Below are 16128 nucleotides of genomic sequence, written 5' to 3'. Positions count from 1 at the left end.
GGAGGCCATTCGGCCTGGGATAGGGGAGGGGTAGCGGACCGGCAAGCCCTTCGGCCTGGGCTAGGAGTGGGATCGGTAAGGCACACGGGGCTAGGGTCGGGCGGCGGATCGGACTGGCAAGACATTTAGCCAGGGCTAGGAGCGGGGAGTGGGACCAGTAAGGCACTGGGTCTGCGGGGTGGGGGTGGAGTTGGGGGGAGAAGGGATCGGACCGGCAAGGCACTCGGGGCTGCGGCGGTGGGGGGGGGGGGGGGCACCGGCAAGCCCTTTGGCCTGAGCTAGGAGCAGGACCGGTAAGGCCCTCGGGGCTGGGGGCGGCGGGGGGAGACCGGGACCGGCAAGCCCTTCGGCCAGGGCTAGGGACGGGGGACTGGTAAGGCACTCTCGGAGCGGCAGGGGGCGTGGGGGAGCTCGAGCTGGACCGGCATAGGCAAGGGGCTCCGCCGAGCAGGCTAGGGAAGCAGACCGGCAAGCCCCTCGACTCGGAGCGAGGAGCCGGACCAGCTTTAATAATTGCAGGTGAGTTGCTGCAATATATTTTAATCTGTTTTTAAATTGATGCAATATGTTTTAATGTGTTGCGAGTGGGCTGTATGTTTCACTTTGCTGCCTCAGCTCGCATTGTGTCCCTGGTTACTGTGGCAACCCAATCTTTTTGGTGCAGATCAAAGCTCCACCCCCAAAACTAAAGGACAGGTTAAGTCATGCCAAAATGAAGAAATCCAACGGGGAAACTTAGAACGTTTTTTTTTGCCACACTTGGGCCCCAAAAAATGGGCATAACTCTTCAAGTATGCCAAAAAAAAGCTTTGGTTGAAAATTTAACCCATTATGTTATCTCTAATTAGTTAAGCTATCCCATCCACTTCTTCCTTTCTGATTATGTTACAACTTGCAGTATTTAGTTGCCAGTCCTGTTCTTTATGTAGCCATGTGTCAGTTATTCATACTACATCAGCAGCAGCAGCTCAGAGTGCAAAGATAAGAGTTTGGTAAGTGCGAGAGTTTGGGCAAGTGGGAGCAGGATGTATTGCCTTGTCTTGTTTTCCCCACCAGTGCTGACTCCCCAACCTGGGAGGAAAATAAAACGAAGTGTGACGTCACAGCCAAGAGGGTAAGTGATTGGCTGGTTGATTGATGAGTAGTTTTTCTTTTTTCCTTATCTTGTCAGTAAGAAACCTTTGGCATTGTTGCCAAATTAGGTTATTTTAAGGGTTAAATCATGCCAGGAGACCCCAGACCCGTGTCATGCTCCTCCTGTGCCATGTGGGAAATTAGGGACGCTTCCAGTGTCCCTGACGACTATGTGTGCAGGAAGTTTATCCAGCTGCAGCTCCTGTTAGACCGCATGACGGCACTGGAGCTGCGGATGGATTCACTCTGGAGCATGCGCGATGCTGAGGATGTCGTTGATAGCACGTTCAGTGAGTTGGTTACACTGCAGGTAAAGGTTACAAAGGCAGATAGGGGATGGGTGACCATCAGGCAGAGCAGGATAGGAAGGCAGTGCAGGAGTCCCTGGCTGTCATCTCCCTCCAAAACAGATATACTGCTTCGGATATTGTTGGGGGAGATGGCTCACCAGGGTAAGGCAGCAGCAGCCAAGTTCATGGCACTGTGGGTGGCTCTGCTGCACAAGAGGGCAGGGAAAAGAGCGGGAGAGCTATAATGGTAGGGGATTCTATTGTAAGGGGGATAGATAGGCGTTTCTGCTCCAGAATGGTATGTTGCCTCCCTGGTGCAAGGGTCAAGGTTGTCTCGGAACGGCTGCAGGGCATTCTGGAGGGGGAGGGTGAACAACCAGTTGTTGTGGTGCATATAGGTACCAACGAAATAGGTTAAAAGCGGGATGAGGTCCGACAAGCTGAATTTAGGGAGCTAGGAGTTAAATTAAAAATTAGGACCTCAAAGGTAGTAATCTCAGGATTGCTACCAGTGCCACGTCCGAGTCAGAGTAGAAATAACAGGATAGCTAAGATGAATATGTGGCTTGAGGAGTGGTGCAAGAGGGAGGGATTCAAATTCCTGGGACATTGGAACCGGTTCTGGGGGAGGTGAGACCAGTACAAACCGGACGGTCTGCACCTGGGCAGGACCTGAACCAATGTCCTAGGGGGAATTTTGCTAGTGCTGTGGATGTGGTGTATTTGGACTTTCAAAAGACATTTGACACGGTCCTATACAAGAGATTAGTGTGCAAAATTAAAGCACATGGTATTGTCGTGGATAGAGAACTGGTTGGCAGACAGGAAGCAGAGAGTTGGAATAAACGGGTCCTTTTCAGAATGGCAGGCAGTGGCCAGTGGGGTGCCGCAGGGTTCAGTGCTGGGACCCCAGCTATTTACAATATACATCAATCATTTAAATGAAGGAATTGTATTGTGTATCTGTAAAGCATGCACTCCCATGTTCCGCCACAAGGGAGTGCATCCCCTGAAGTCCTAAGGGATCCCAGCATCCTTTGGGAGCACTGTATATAAGCTGGCCCCAAAGGCCTGTTCCTGACTCTGGAGTGTCTTAATAAAGACTGAGGTCACTGTTACCTTAACCTCCCTGTGTGCAGTCTCATCTGTGTTAGGAACACAATAACTGGCGATGAGTATATGAATCCAACGCAAAGATGCAGCAAACTGTGGGCATCCTGGAGATGTTCTCGGAGGGTGAGGACTGGGAAGCCTATGTCAAACGGCTAGACCAGTATTTTGTAGCCAATGAGCTGGACGGAGAAGGAAGCACTGCAAAAAGGAGAGCAGTCTTCCTCACGGTCTGCAGGGCACCGACCTACAGCCTCATGAAGAATCTTCTGGCTCCGGTGAAACCCACAGATAAGTCGTATGAGGAGCTGTGTACACTGGTTCGGGAGCATCTCAACCCGAGGGAGAGCGTGCTGATGGCGAGGTATTGGTTCTACACGTGCCAGCGATCTGAAGTTCAGGAAGTGGCGGGCTACGTTGCTGAGCTAAGGCGACTTGCAGGACAATGTGAGTTTGATGGCTACCTGGAGCAAATGCTCAGATACTTTTTTGTACTGGGCTTTGGCCACGAGACCATCCTACAAAAACTTTTGACTGTAGAGACACCGACCCTCAGTAAGGCCATTGCGATAGCACAGGCGTTTATGTCCACCAGTGATAACACCAAACAAATCTCTCAGCACACAAGTGCTAGCAATGTTCATAAATTAACTGGAACTGTGTTTGTGAGCAGAAATGTACAGGGCAGAAACCATGAGTCTGCAACTGCCAGCAGGCCTCAGGTGACCCAGATAACTCAGAGTCCGCAACAAAGGATGAATGCAAGGCAATTCACACCTTGTTGGCGTTGGGGAGGCTTCCATTCAGCCTATTCATGCCACTTCAAAGGGTATGTTTGCAAGAGCTGTGGAACAATGGGGAACCTCCAACGAGCTTGCAGCTCTGCAAAACCTGTTAACCACAACGTGGCAGAGGAAGATCGGTCCATGGTGGATCAAAGCAATTTCGAGCCTCAGAGAGAGGAGGCAGATGCTGAAGTACACGGGGTGCACAAATTTTCGATGAAATCTCCACCTATAATGCAAAATGTAAAATTGAATGGCTTACCTGTAGCCATGGAACTGGACACTGGCGCTAGCCAATCCATCATGAGTAAAAAGATGTTTGTGAGACTGTGGTGCAACGAGGCACCCAGACCAGCCCTGAGTCCCATCCACGCAAAACTGAGAACGTACACCAAAGAGCTTATCACTGTCCTGGGCAGCGCCATGGTCAAGGTCATCTACGAGGGCATGGTGCACAAACTGCCACTCTGGATTGTCCCGGGCTGGGCAAAATCCGCTGGAACTGGGATGACATCCGAGCACTATCAAATGTCAATGAGGTCTCATGTACCCAGTTTCTTAACAAATTTCCTTCCCTTTTTGAGCCAGGCATTGGAAACTTTTCCGGGGCGAAGGTGCGGATCCATTTGGTCCCAGAGGCATGACCCATTCACCACAAGGCGCGAGTGCTACCTCACATGATGAGGGAGAGAGTGGAAATTGAGCTCGACAGGCTGCAACGCGAGGGTATCATCTTCCCAGAGGAATCCAGCCCGATTGTTCCAGTACTCAAAAGTGATGGCACGGTCAGGATTTACGGCGATTATAAAGTAACTATTAATAGTTTCTCACTACAGGACTAATACCCGCTACCTAAGGCAGACGACCTATTTGCGACCCTGGCAGGAGGCAAGACGTTCACCAAGCTCGACATAACTTCGGCCTACATGACGCAGGAGCTGGAGGAGTCTTCGAAGGGCCTCACCTACATCAACACACACAAGGGACTGTTCATCTACAACAGATGCCCGTTTGGAATTCTATCGGTTGCAGCGATCTTCCAGAGAAACATGGAGACCCTACTCAAGTCGGTATCATGCACGGTGGTTTTTCAGGACGACATATTGGTCATGGGTCGGGACACCGTCGAGTTCCGACAAAACCTGGAGGAGGTCCTCCAGCGACTGGATCGCGTAACGCTGTGGCTGAAGAGGTCGAAATTCGTCTTCATGACAACAGAAGTAGAGTTTTTGGGGAGAAAGATCGCGGCGGACGACTTTCGGCCCACAGACGCCAAGACAGAGGCTATCAGGAACGCGCCCAGACCACAGAACGTCACGGAGCTGCAGTTGTTCCTGGAACTCCTCAACTATTTTGGTAACTTCCTACTGGGGTTAAGCACCCTCTTAGAGCCCCTACATGTGTTATTGCGTAAAGGTGAGAACTGGTTATGGGGAAAAAAACCAAGTAATTGCTTTTGAAAAAGCCAGAAACATTTTATGCTCCAACAAGCTGCTTGTATTGTATAACCCGTGTAAAAGACTTGTGCTAGCATGTGATGCATCGTCGTACGGAGTCGGGTGTGTATTACAATAAGCTAACATTGCGGGAAATTTGCAACCTATCGCCTATGCCTCCGAGAGCTTGTCTAAGGCTGGGAGGGCCTACATCATGATTGAGAAAGAGGCATTAGCGTGTGTGTTCGGGGTAAAGAAAATGCATCAGTACCTGTTTGGCCTCAAATTTGAGCTGGAAACCGATCACATGCCCCTCATATTCCTGTTCGCTGAAAACAAGGGGATAAACACTAATGCCTCAGCCCGCATGCAAAGGTGGGCACTCGCGCTATCAGCGTATAACTATACCATCCGCCACAGGCCAGGCACCGAGAACTGTGCGGATGCTCTCAGTCAGCTACCTTTGCCCACCACGGGGGTGGAAATGGCGCAGCCTGCAAACTTATTGGTGGTGGCGCAGCCCGCAGACTTGTTGTTGGTCATGGAAGCGTTTGAAAATGATAAATCAACTGTCACGGCCCGCCAGATTAGGACTTGGACCAGCCAAGATCCTCTGCTGTTCCTAGTAAAAAACTATGTACTGCATGGGAGCTGGGCCAGCATCCCCGTTGAAATGCAAAAGCCAATCAAGCTGTTCCAGCGACGAAAGGACGAGCTGTCCATTCAGGCAGACTGCCTGTTGTGGGGTAACCGTGTAGTGCTACCCAAAAAGGGCAGGAAGACGTTCATCTCGGATCTCGACAGCACACACCCGGGTATAGTAATGATGAAAGCGATAGCCAGATCCCACGTGTGGTGGCCCGATATTGACTCTGACTTAGAGTCCTGTATACGGCAATGCAGCGTGTGTGCTCAGTTGAGCAACGCACCCAGGGTGGCACCACTAAGTTTTGGTCCTGGCCCTCCAGACAATGGTCAAGGATCCATGTCGACTAAGCGAGCCCGTTCTCAGTAAAATGTTCCTGGTGGTGGTGGATGCTTTTTCAAAATGGATTGCATGTGAAATAATGTCGCGAAGCACTGCCACCATTGAAAGCCTGAGGGCCATGTTTGCCACCCACGGCCTGTCTGACATACTGGTCAGTGACAACGGACCATGTTTCACCAGTGCCGAATTTAAAGAATTCATGACCCGCAATGGGATGAAACATGTCACCTCGGCCCCGTTTAAACCAGCCTCCAATGGGCAGGCAGAGCGGGTAGTACAAACAATCAAACAGAGCCTCAAACAAGTCACAGAAGGCTCACTCCAAACCCTCCTGTGCCGAGTACTGCTCAGCTACCGCACGAGACCCCACTCGCTCACAGGGGTGCCCCCGGCTGAGCTACTCATGAAAAAGACACTTAAAAGCAGACTCTCGCTGGTTCACCCCAACCTGCATGATCAGGTAGAGAGCAGGCAGCAGCAACAAAATGTAAACGATGGTCGCGCCACTGTGTCACGGGAAATTGATCTGAATGACCCTGTGTATGTACTAAACTATGGACATGGTCCCAAGTGGATCGCGGACACGGTGATAGCTAAAGAAGGGAGTAGGGTGTATGTAGTCAAACTAGACAATGGACACATTTGCAGAAAGCACCTGGACCAAACGAGGCTGCAGTTCACAGACTGCCCTGAACAACCCACAGCAGACACCACCTTTTTCGAGCCCACAACACACACCCAAAGGATCAACGACACCACCCCGGACCAAGAAATTGAACCCATCACGCCCAACAGCCCAGCAAGGCCAGGCTCACCCAGCAGCCCTGCAGGGTCAACAACACGCCAGCCCAGCGATGGCACAGCCAACACACCAGAACAGACATTTGTACCGAGGCGGTCCACCAGGGAAAGAAAGGCTCCTGACCGCCTCACCTTGTAAATAGTTTTCACTTTGACTTTGGGGTGGAGTGATGTTGTGTATCTGTAAAGCATGCACTCCCATGTTCCGCCACCAGGGAGTGCATCCCCTGAAGTCCCAAGGGATTCCAGCATCCCTTGGGAGCACTGTATATAAGCCGGCCCCTAAGCCCTGTTCCTGACTCTGGAGTGTCTTAATAAAGACTGAGGTCACTGTTACTTTAACGTCCCTGTGTGCAGTCTCATCTGTGTTAGGAACACAATAAATTGAATGTAATATCTCCAAGTTTTCAGATGATACTAAACTGAGTGGCGCTGTTAGCTGTGAAGAGAATGCTAAGAGGCTGCAGGGTGACTTGGACAGGTTCGATGAGTGGACAAATGCATGGCAGATGTAGTATAATGTGGATAAATGTGAGGTTATCCACTTTGATGGCAAAAACAGGAAGACAGAATATTATCTGAATGCGACAGATTAGGAAAAAGGAGAGGTGCAACGAGATCTGGGTGTCATGGTACATCAGTCATTGAAGTTTGGCATGCAGGTACAGCAGGTGGTGAAGAAGGCAAATGGCATGTTGGCCTTCATAGCGAGGGGATTTGAGTATAGGAGCAGGGAGATCTTACTGCAGTTGTACAGAGCCTTGGTGAGGCCACACCTTGACTATTGTGTTCAGTTTTGGTCTCCTAATCTGAAGAAGGACGTTCTTGCTATTGAGGGAGTACAGCGAACGTTCACCAGACTGATTCCAGGGATGGCAGGACTGACATATGAGGAGAGACTGGATCAACTGGGCTTGTATCCACTGGAGTTTAGAAGAATGAGAGGGGATCTCATCGAAACATAAAATTCTGACCGGATTGGTTCGAGGCAGGAAGAAAGTTCCCATTGCTGGGGAGTTCCAGAACCAGGGTCACAGTCTGAGGATAAGGGGTAAGCCATTTAGGACCAAGATGAGGAGAAACTTCTTCACTTAGAGAGTAGTTACCCTGTGGAATTATCTACCGCAGAAAGTTGTTGAGGCCAGTTCGTTAAATATATTCAAAAGGGCGTTAGATATGGCCCTTACGACCAAAGGGATCAAGGGGTATGGAAAGAAAGTAGGAAAGGGGTACTGAGGTTGAATGATCAGTCATGATCTTATTGAATGGCGGTGCAGGCTCGAAGGGCCGAATGGCCTGCTCCTGCACCTAATTTCTATGTTTCTATGTTTCTATCTGGTTCCTCGCTGTAGATTATTACCTCCAGTTCCCCTGTTTTGTTATGAATGCTCTCCACATTGCTGTACCGGCAGTTTAATTTGACTTCAATAATTGTCCCTTTTACATTATTTTAACAATCCTTTTATTCTTCTGTTTTATAACTTTATTAGTTCTCTGGCCGTTTATGTTATTCTTGTTCCTTAACTTAGTCTGACCTTTACTCTCATCTCCTGTATCCTTTATCTTCAGACTTATGTTATGTTCACCAGATCCCTCCTCCATCTTACTAGTTTAAAGTTCTATCGGCATCCCTGTTTATCCTTTTCGCTAGGACACTGGTCCCACTCCAGTTCAGGTGGAGCCCATCCCATTGGTACACCTCCTTCCTGTCCCAGTCTTGGTTCCATTAAATGGCACCCCTTCTTCCCACATCAGTCTTTCAGCTATGCATTCACCTTCCTGATCTGCCTACGCCTATGCCAATTAGCACGTGGCCCGGGTAGTTATCCCAAGATTATCACTTGTTAAGTCCTGTTTCTTAATTTAGTTCCTAATTTCTGATATTCCCTTAGCAGGTCCTCCTCCCTTTTCTTCCCTATGTCATTGGTCCCAACAAGGATTACAACAACTGGATCCTCCCCCTCCCTTTCCAGTTGCTCCGGGATATCCTTTACCTTTGCACCAGGTAGGCAACACACCCTTCTGGACTCTGGGTCGCGCCTGCAGAGGTGCTATCTATCGCCCTATTTATCGAATCCCCTATGACTACAACCTTTCTAGTCTGCTCTAATTCCTTTCCCCTACCACCCCCGGAATGCCTCCTGCTCCACAGTGCCATAGTTAGCATTCTGGTGATGCACACCGCAGCCTCCATCCTTATTCTCACAAGTAGCAATTACATTGTACCTGTTGGACAGACCAGTGCTTGCAGGACCTCCTTGTCTATCTACCCTTGGTTCCCCTTAGCCTGCTGACTAACGGTCATACTCTCCCCTTTCTGCACCTGTGCTTTCCTCTGAGGTGTGACTGTACTCTGGAGAAAACTATCCAAACATTCCTCCCCTCCCTTATCGATTGGAGTGTCTCTAACTCGCACTCCAGTTCAAAGACTCTGAGCCAGAGTGGCTCGAGCAAGAGTGTCTCAGGCCAGAGACATTTACTGCAGATGTAGCAATCTGGGACAGTCTCGTTTTCAACAAACTCCCACATATCACAGTCTCGACACATTGCCTGTGCTGCCAAATCTAATATTTATATATTAGTTAGCAGTAATTTATATCAAGAACTAATAGAATAACAAGGTCTAGTATTAATTAGCTGATGGATGTACTTCTGCAAATAAATTACTGTGCTTACTGTGCAATATTTCAGTAGTGGATGTTCATCAAGGCTGGTGTGGACCATGTAAAGCAATCTTAAGTATGTTCAGAAAATTGAAAATGGAATTTGGGGATGAGCTGTTACATTTTCATACAGTGAGTATTTGCAAAGTATAAAAAAGATTATTTTGAAAAATGCTGCATTTAACGCAGGTGTTACTTGTTACAACTTTTAATTTTATTTCCTAGGTTCAAGCTAGTCTCATTCCCTTGTTAAAAGGATTTGAAGGAAAGTGTGAACCTGCCTTCATATTCATTGTGGTGAGTTAAAAATACTGATGGCTATTTAAATAAATTACAGAATTATGACATTTTTAATTACATTTCTTGTCAGGCTGGTAAAATCGTGGATTACGTGAAAGGTGTCAATGCTCCAGTTATTAACAAAAAGATTGTTGCACTTTTGGAGGAGGAAGTCGAATTCTACGAAAAAGGAGTTGAACGTCAAGAAGTAGGTTTTATCAGCAACTTATTGTAGTTATGAAAAGACATCTTCTAACTTTTAAGTACTTTTAGTTGAAAACACATGTTCTGATATGGAATAGAGTAACATTAAGAACATTTTAAAACATTTAAAAGAAAAAGTTAAGCACCAGAAAAGACCACCTGGCCAACAAAAGCTCCACCCTCTCAATTTGAATGCCCCTGATGTTTTTTGTCTCTACTACCTTAATTCGTAGATTATTATCAATGGTTATCACCTTTTGGGGTGTGCTGTTCCTGCTAGACTTGCTATACTGTTGCTGAATGCTAAAAAAACTAAAGCTAAATTGACTGTACTGACAGCAAGTTGATCATTGCAATTGCATTTAGCTCCGTGCATTAGTCGGTTTTGCTGGTTAGTCTGTTATTTTGGGGCTTTTTTCAATTAGATAGGAATTCCCTTAGGAGTCCAATGTTGTTACATAATTTAAATGAATTCATGAGGGATCAACAAATGGAGGTACAACACCACTGACCTGTTTTGTACATGCCCATCACTACTCTGAGCTCTTTGTAAACCCCTCGTCATGGATCTGTCTTTATCATATCTGCATCACAAGGAAGGAATTCCATTGTTGTGCCATGTGTTGCAGGATGACCTGCAAACAACACCTGGAATGGGGTGTCACTTACCATTGAAGTGAAGATTTCCGCATTATGAAGCTTTCATGTTACCAGATCCATCCAACCAAACCCAGGAGATTGTGACAAGATTTAGCATGGTTATTGCTTCTTGAACTCTGTCATGTAAGAAGGGATTAAGTACCTGTTTTATTTTTAACCAGGTTAAACCAGTTCAATTATATGATGTGGAAGATGAAATAGAAGAATTTATTCTAGCTGCAACATCCAAAAAAGCTGGTGAGTGATTCTGAAGAAATAGCATATATCCATAAAAAGAAATATTCAGACATCAATCTTTTTTAAATTCAATTTGATCATGTACCACAGCTCCATTTACCTGCAATTTCTACATATTCCTTGACACCCTTACCAACAAAAGTCTATCGATCTGTCAATCAGATGGGATTCCCCATCAAAGCAAATAGTTTCTCAGTATCTACCCTATCAATCTCTTTATCCTAAGTTATTGAGGGATGTAAGGATAGAAACAGCGGAGGCTCTGGCCACAATCTTCCAATCCTCCATAGTTATGGGGGTGGTACCAGAGTACCGGAGGATTGCAAATGTTACTCCCCTGTTTAAAAAAGGGGAGAGAGACAAACTCGGCAACTATAGGCCAGTCAGCCTAACATCGGTGGTGGGAAAACTTATAGAGACACTAATCTAAGACAAAATTAATTGTCACTTGGAAGAACATGGGTTAATAAACAACAGCCAGCATCATTTTGATAAAGGAAAATCATGTCTGATTAACTTGAATGAGTTTGATTAAATAATGGAGAGGGTCGATGAAGGTAGTGCAGTTGATGTTGTACATATGGACTTTCAGAAGGTGTTTGATAAAGTAACACATAATAGACTTGTTAGCAGAATTGAAGCTCAGGGGATTAAACGGTCAGTGGATACGAAATTGGCTAAGGGACAGAAAGCCAAGTGTAGTGGTTGCTTTTCAGACTGTTGGGAGGTATAGAGTCATGTCTCTGAGGGGTGAGTATTAGGACCATTTGATAAATATTAATGACCTGGAATTAGGTATGCAGGGCATAATTTCAAAGTTTACAGATGACACAAAACTTGGAAATGTAGTAAATAGTGAGGAGGGTAGTAATAGACTTCAGGAGGACATAGACAGACTGATGAAATGCAAAGAAAGAAAGTAAGTCAGTAAATAAGTAAGAATTAAGTACTTTTTGAAGTGTAATCACTGTTGTAATGCGGGAAATGCAGCAGCCAATTTGTGCACAGCTACCTCCCCTGCCCTTCATCGAAATAGTGCCATAGGATCTTTTACGTCCACCTGGGAAAGCAGACGGGGCCTCGGTTTAACGTCTCGTATAAAAGAAGACCCCTCCGACAGTGCAGCACTCCCTCAGCACTGGAGTGTCAGTCTATATTTATTGTGCCCGAATTTGGTGAAGGCACCCGCCCAAGTGCCGCCCAAAGGACCACCGATGGCCGCCGAGATACCTGACGGTACTTTGGGTGGGGTTTTCATTGTGAAGGTCCTTCAAAGGGTGGAAAATGAGGGACTTACGCCGTCAATCTGGGCGGCAGCCGGCAGGAGTTCCCAATCTCGGTGGCAAAGGCGCTTGCCGCCCAAGTGTCACTGAGGGTGGAGTCGGGCCCACGGAGGGTCGAAGACCTGCAAAGAAAAAGCATCAAAATAAAAACATCGGAACACCTTCAGGGAACCCCATACAGGTAAGTCCTTGTAAAGAAAAAAATGTTTACTCACCTTCAAACCTACCGTCGGGGATAGACCAGCTTCCTCGCAGCGGTCCACCCCCGTTCTGGCGCCGACTCCCGCCCGCACCAATCTACCATCTCAGCGGGCGGGAGTTTACTTATGCCATTCGGCCATCCGCTGACATCAGCGGGCGGTTCCCGGCGGCTCGACCCTCCCGCCCGCTCCAGACCAGATCGAAACTGGCACTGGGCAGAACCCGAGGAAGAATGTCGGCGGCAGTTGGAGGTGAGTGCATCAATTTCGAGCCCATTGTGGTCAAGTCTCTGAAGTGAGACTTGAATTCACAAACTTCTGACTAAGAGGCGAGGGTGCTACCAACTGAGCCACGGCTGATGCATTGTGGAAGGAAAACTGAGGAGAGGTAGTATAAATTAAATAGTATAATTTTAAAGTAGGTGCAGGAACAGAGAGACCTGGGGGTTCACATACAAAAATCTTTGAAGGTAGTAGGACAAGTGGAGCTGTTTAAAAAAAAAAGCAAATGGGATCCTTGGCTTTATATATAGAGACAGAGGGCCTGAACTTGGTCAGAGTTAAGGCCCGCCCATTTCTCGGCGGTCCCTGGGCGGAACTTCAGTTTTTGATGCCCGCTGCTGCTGGAGCCAGTCGGGCGGGAGTTTCACCGTAGTTCTGTCAGCGGGAGCGACAGGTAGTGGGAATCGGCGAGCGGGCGTGAGCGGGCAGCGGCAGCAGTGGGCGGTAGGTGCAGTCCTCTTGACTCAGCAAACATCGGAGGCCTTGCACAGTGCATGTGCGAGATTTGTTTTTTTTGTAGTTTCTTGTAGACAATGACATCACTTTTGGTGCTGACTGCACATTGGGGTTGATTGCACAGCTGCACATGTTCATAAAAGCTGTACTCACTTGCAACTGTCAGTTGCAGAGAGGTCATATTTCGAGAGAGAGAGAAACAAAATCTTTATCAGCCATCCATATCGGGAATTTATAATGAGAGCAAAAAAAAAGCTTCCAAGAAGTCTGATGGAGGGAAGCCCAGAGCTCCCTGGTTTAATGAAGAGGAGCTGGAGGAATTTGTATGTGAGGTGGAGCGCCGTTATAAAGCCCTCACCCGGGATGGTCAAGGCATGCCTCCACCACCCCAACATAAATGCCTTTGGAGGGAGATTGGTGAGGCCATGTCTTCAGTGGGCAACATTGTGCAGGATGGAGACCAGTGTCGGAAATGATGCAACGATGTGGTGTCGTCAGCAACAGTGAGTAAACATTTATTGTTGCACTCCCCTACTACTCCAAAAGGTTCTGTGGCAGTTATGTGTGTGTGCGTGTGTTGCATGAGCAAAACGGGTAAAGGCTGCAGAATAAAAGATCAGCCAACGCATCAAGCCTGAGGGGGCCCACCAGATGGCATCGAGTTGAGCAGCCTAGAGGAGCGTGCCTTGGTGTTGGTGAGTGACCACCCCCGTACTACCACAAAGGATGCTGCAGATCCCATGCTAGAGCATGGTAAGCTTCTACTAATCTCCGGTGTGTGCGTTACGCTCATGTCATGTAAGATCATGCATGCAATGTTAAGTCAAATGCCTTTTAACGCATTGTGTGTCGACCATTAATGGTGTGCTCATGTAGTGATGGAAGTCCTTGAAGTAAGAATGTAAAATGTGATGGATCACATGTCAGTTTGAGTAACCCCACCCCCAGCTATACACCTAGATGTTGTCCTTTACTTGCAGATGTTGATTCGGACAGCAAAGAGCAATGCACTCCATCCACCTCTATCACCCAAAGGCAATGTGTGACACCAACGTCTTCCACCTCAACGTTATCAGCAGACCAACACACCAGCTCCTTCCTCTAACCCCCCTCCCCCAAGATCACCCATATCCACCGCATCCACATCCACCATCTAGAGACAACGAAGACCAGGAGGAAGAGGAGGGAGAAGTGCCAGTCTTCGAACCACTTGAATTCAAGGAGCTGCAAGAGGAGGACTCCAGCCTCCTGACATGTGTGCCACCTGTTCAACCAACATCTGTGTCGAGGTCCGATTTTTTGGGATTTGAATCGGACGACGCAGGAACAAGTGATGAGAGGCGCAGAGGCTGTGCCGGAAAAGCCACCAAGCCGCAAGCCCCCAGGATGACGCAACAATCCGATGAGGATGGAGGACGGCTTGCAGCAATTCAGGAGATTGTCCAACTGTCGAGGACGAGCGACGACCTAGCTCGAGATCTGCTGCAGACCGTGGCTGGGATAGCTGCCAGCATCGACACCTTTGGTGAGTAGCATACTGCCAGTATGTCGCGGCTCATTAGTGCGGTGGACCACAACACCGACTCTGTAGAAGCCATGCGGCTATCGATGCTTTCGGGACATGTCATGCAACCCCCGAGCCCACACCATCGAGGCCAACTGATACCGAGGAGCCGGAGATGCCAGCAGCTTCCAACTCGCCCCCTACATTCTCTCCAAGACGAACACGGCAGCAGCGCTCCGGCTGCCCTCCTGCACGTCATGCAGCGGAGGCAGTGAGGGGCAGTGGTGTGGGTCGCCATGATGAAGGAAGAGCCATGAAGAGGACGATGGGCCTCACATCGAGAGGGGGGAGCAAGAGAGGTGGTGGTAGTGGGTAGGGGGTTGGGTATTGTTGGTGGAGATGTTATTTACTTTTCATTAAGTTGTAGCTGTTGTTTCACATCGTTCGTTGTGAATGTGACTAGACTATTTTCTGAGATAATGTACATATGTTGGATTCAATTGTTTGCATGTTCTGTCACTTTGGTATGCTGCACTATTCAATACAGACACATTGTTAACCTACTCTTGGTCAGTGTCTCACTTTTACATCATCTGGGGTAGCTGCTGAGAAACAGACCAATCTCCTTCAGGTGTACTGCTGTCTGAGGAATATCTTGCCATCCACATATGATGCGACTTATTAATGGGTCCTGTCATCAGGCGATTGCGCTACGACAAGTAAGGGTGACCAATGCAGGAAGGCTGCCATTGAATGAGAGACAGTTGCACAACTTGAAGGGCACACATTAAAGCTTGCACTTCAGTCCACATTTTCTTAGTTCCAACATCACGGAGTCCCACCCCTGATATGACATGTTCCTCAGTGACCTTGCAGTCCATTATATATCTTTTTTGTCTTATATACTTGAGCTCATGCTGTTCTCACTATCACATCCTGCCACCTCACAGAGCATTACATGATTTCATTATTGCCTATATAGTTTGACAGAAGCTCATACCATCTGTGCACTCACATTCTGTCAATAACTCTGTTCTGCCTGCAATGGTCTAAAAACCCTTTTAGGGCATCTCCAAGGAGTCTTGACTGTGTTTTGGAACTCGTTGCCCCTTCCTATACCACACCTGCTCTTCAACGGAGTACTTTTCATTTACATCTGTGAAGTCATTCTGTGCAGTTTAAGGTTGATCTGAGAACTCATTCTGAGCCTCTGATAGTGGTTCAGCATATGGACGCTACCCGGGATGTGCAGCACTGGAGCACTCTGCGCAATTCTCCCTGCCGCCTGATTTAGAGCCAGCTCTGACCACCTTTTTGCCAGTGGTCATTCAGGCAGGCGGGAACATGATCTTAGAGGATCATGCACAAGGAAAATCCCATTTTTGGAGCCTCCGGGATGGGCGGGCTGCAGGAAGTTGCGCCAGCGGTACTTCACGGAGGAAACTCCCACCGGGCGGGACCTGGGCAACAAATGGGCAATACGTCAGGAATCTCTCAGAAAACATTTTTCTCGGGCTATACCTCGGCGGCTGCGGGCGATACTCTGGCCAAGTTCGGGCCCCATAGAGTCCAAAAGCAAGGAAGTTAAAGTAAACCTTTATAAATCACTGGTGAGACCTCAGCTGGAGTATTGTGCCCAATTCTGGGCACCACACTTTAAAAAGGATGTCAAGACCTTGGAGAGGATGCCGAGGAGATTTACTAGAATCGTACCAGAGATAAGGGAATTCAGTTTTGTGGGGGGACTAGAGAAGCTGGGATGTTTTCCTTCGAGCAAAGAAGGTTAAGGGGAGATTTAATAAAGGTGCTCAAAATT

At 47.9% G+C, this 16128-nt stretch overlaps 1 protein-coding gene across 3 annotated transcripts in view; it reads left to right on the top strand.

The window, feature by feature from the left end:
- The window catches only part of LOC139257295 (thioredoxin domain-containing protein 3 homolog), a 242399-nt gene that overhangs the window by 87028 nt on the left and 139243 nt on the right, over positions 1–16128 (top strand). For all 3 annotated transcript variants that reach the window (XM_070874468.1, XM_070874437.1, XM_070874506.1), the window contains 4 exons: positions 9236–9339; positions 9433–9504; positions 9578–9694; positions 10512–10587. In XM_070874468.1, the coding sequence (XP_070730569.1) occupies positions 9236–9339; positions 9433–9504; positions 9578–9694; positions 10512–10587 (369 nt within the window). The remainder of the gene's footprint in view (positions 1–9235; positions 9340–9432; positions 9505–9577; positions 9695–10511; positions 10588–16128) is intronic.

The sequence above is a fragment of the Pristiophorus japonicus genome, chromosome 1 (assembly GCF_044704955.1).
Source record: "Pristiophorus japonicus isolate sPriJap1 chromosome 1, sPriJap1.hap1, whole genome shotgun sequence".
Taxonomy (NCBI): Eukaryota; Metazoa; Chordata; class Chondrichthyes; family Pristiophoridae; genus Pristiophorus; species Pristiophorus japonicus.
The sequence above is the reverse complement of the archived record's forward strand: the minus strand, read 5'-3'. Positions and strand labels throughout refer to the sequence as shown.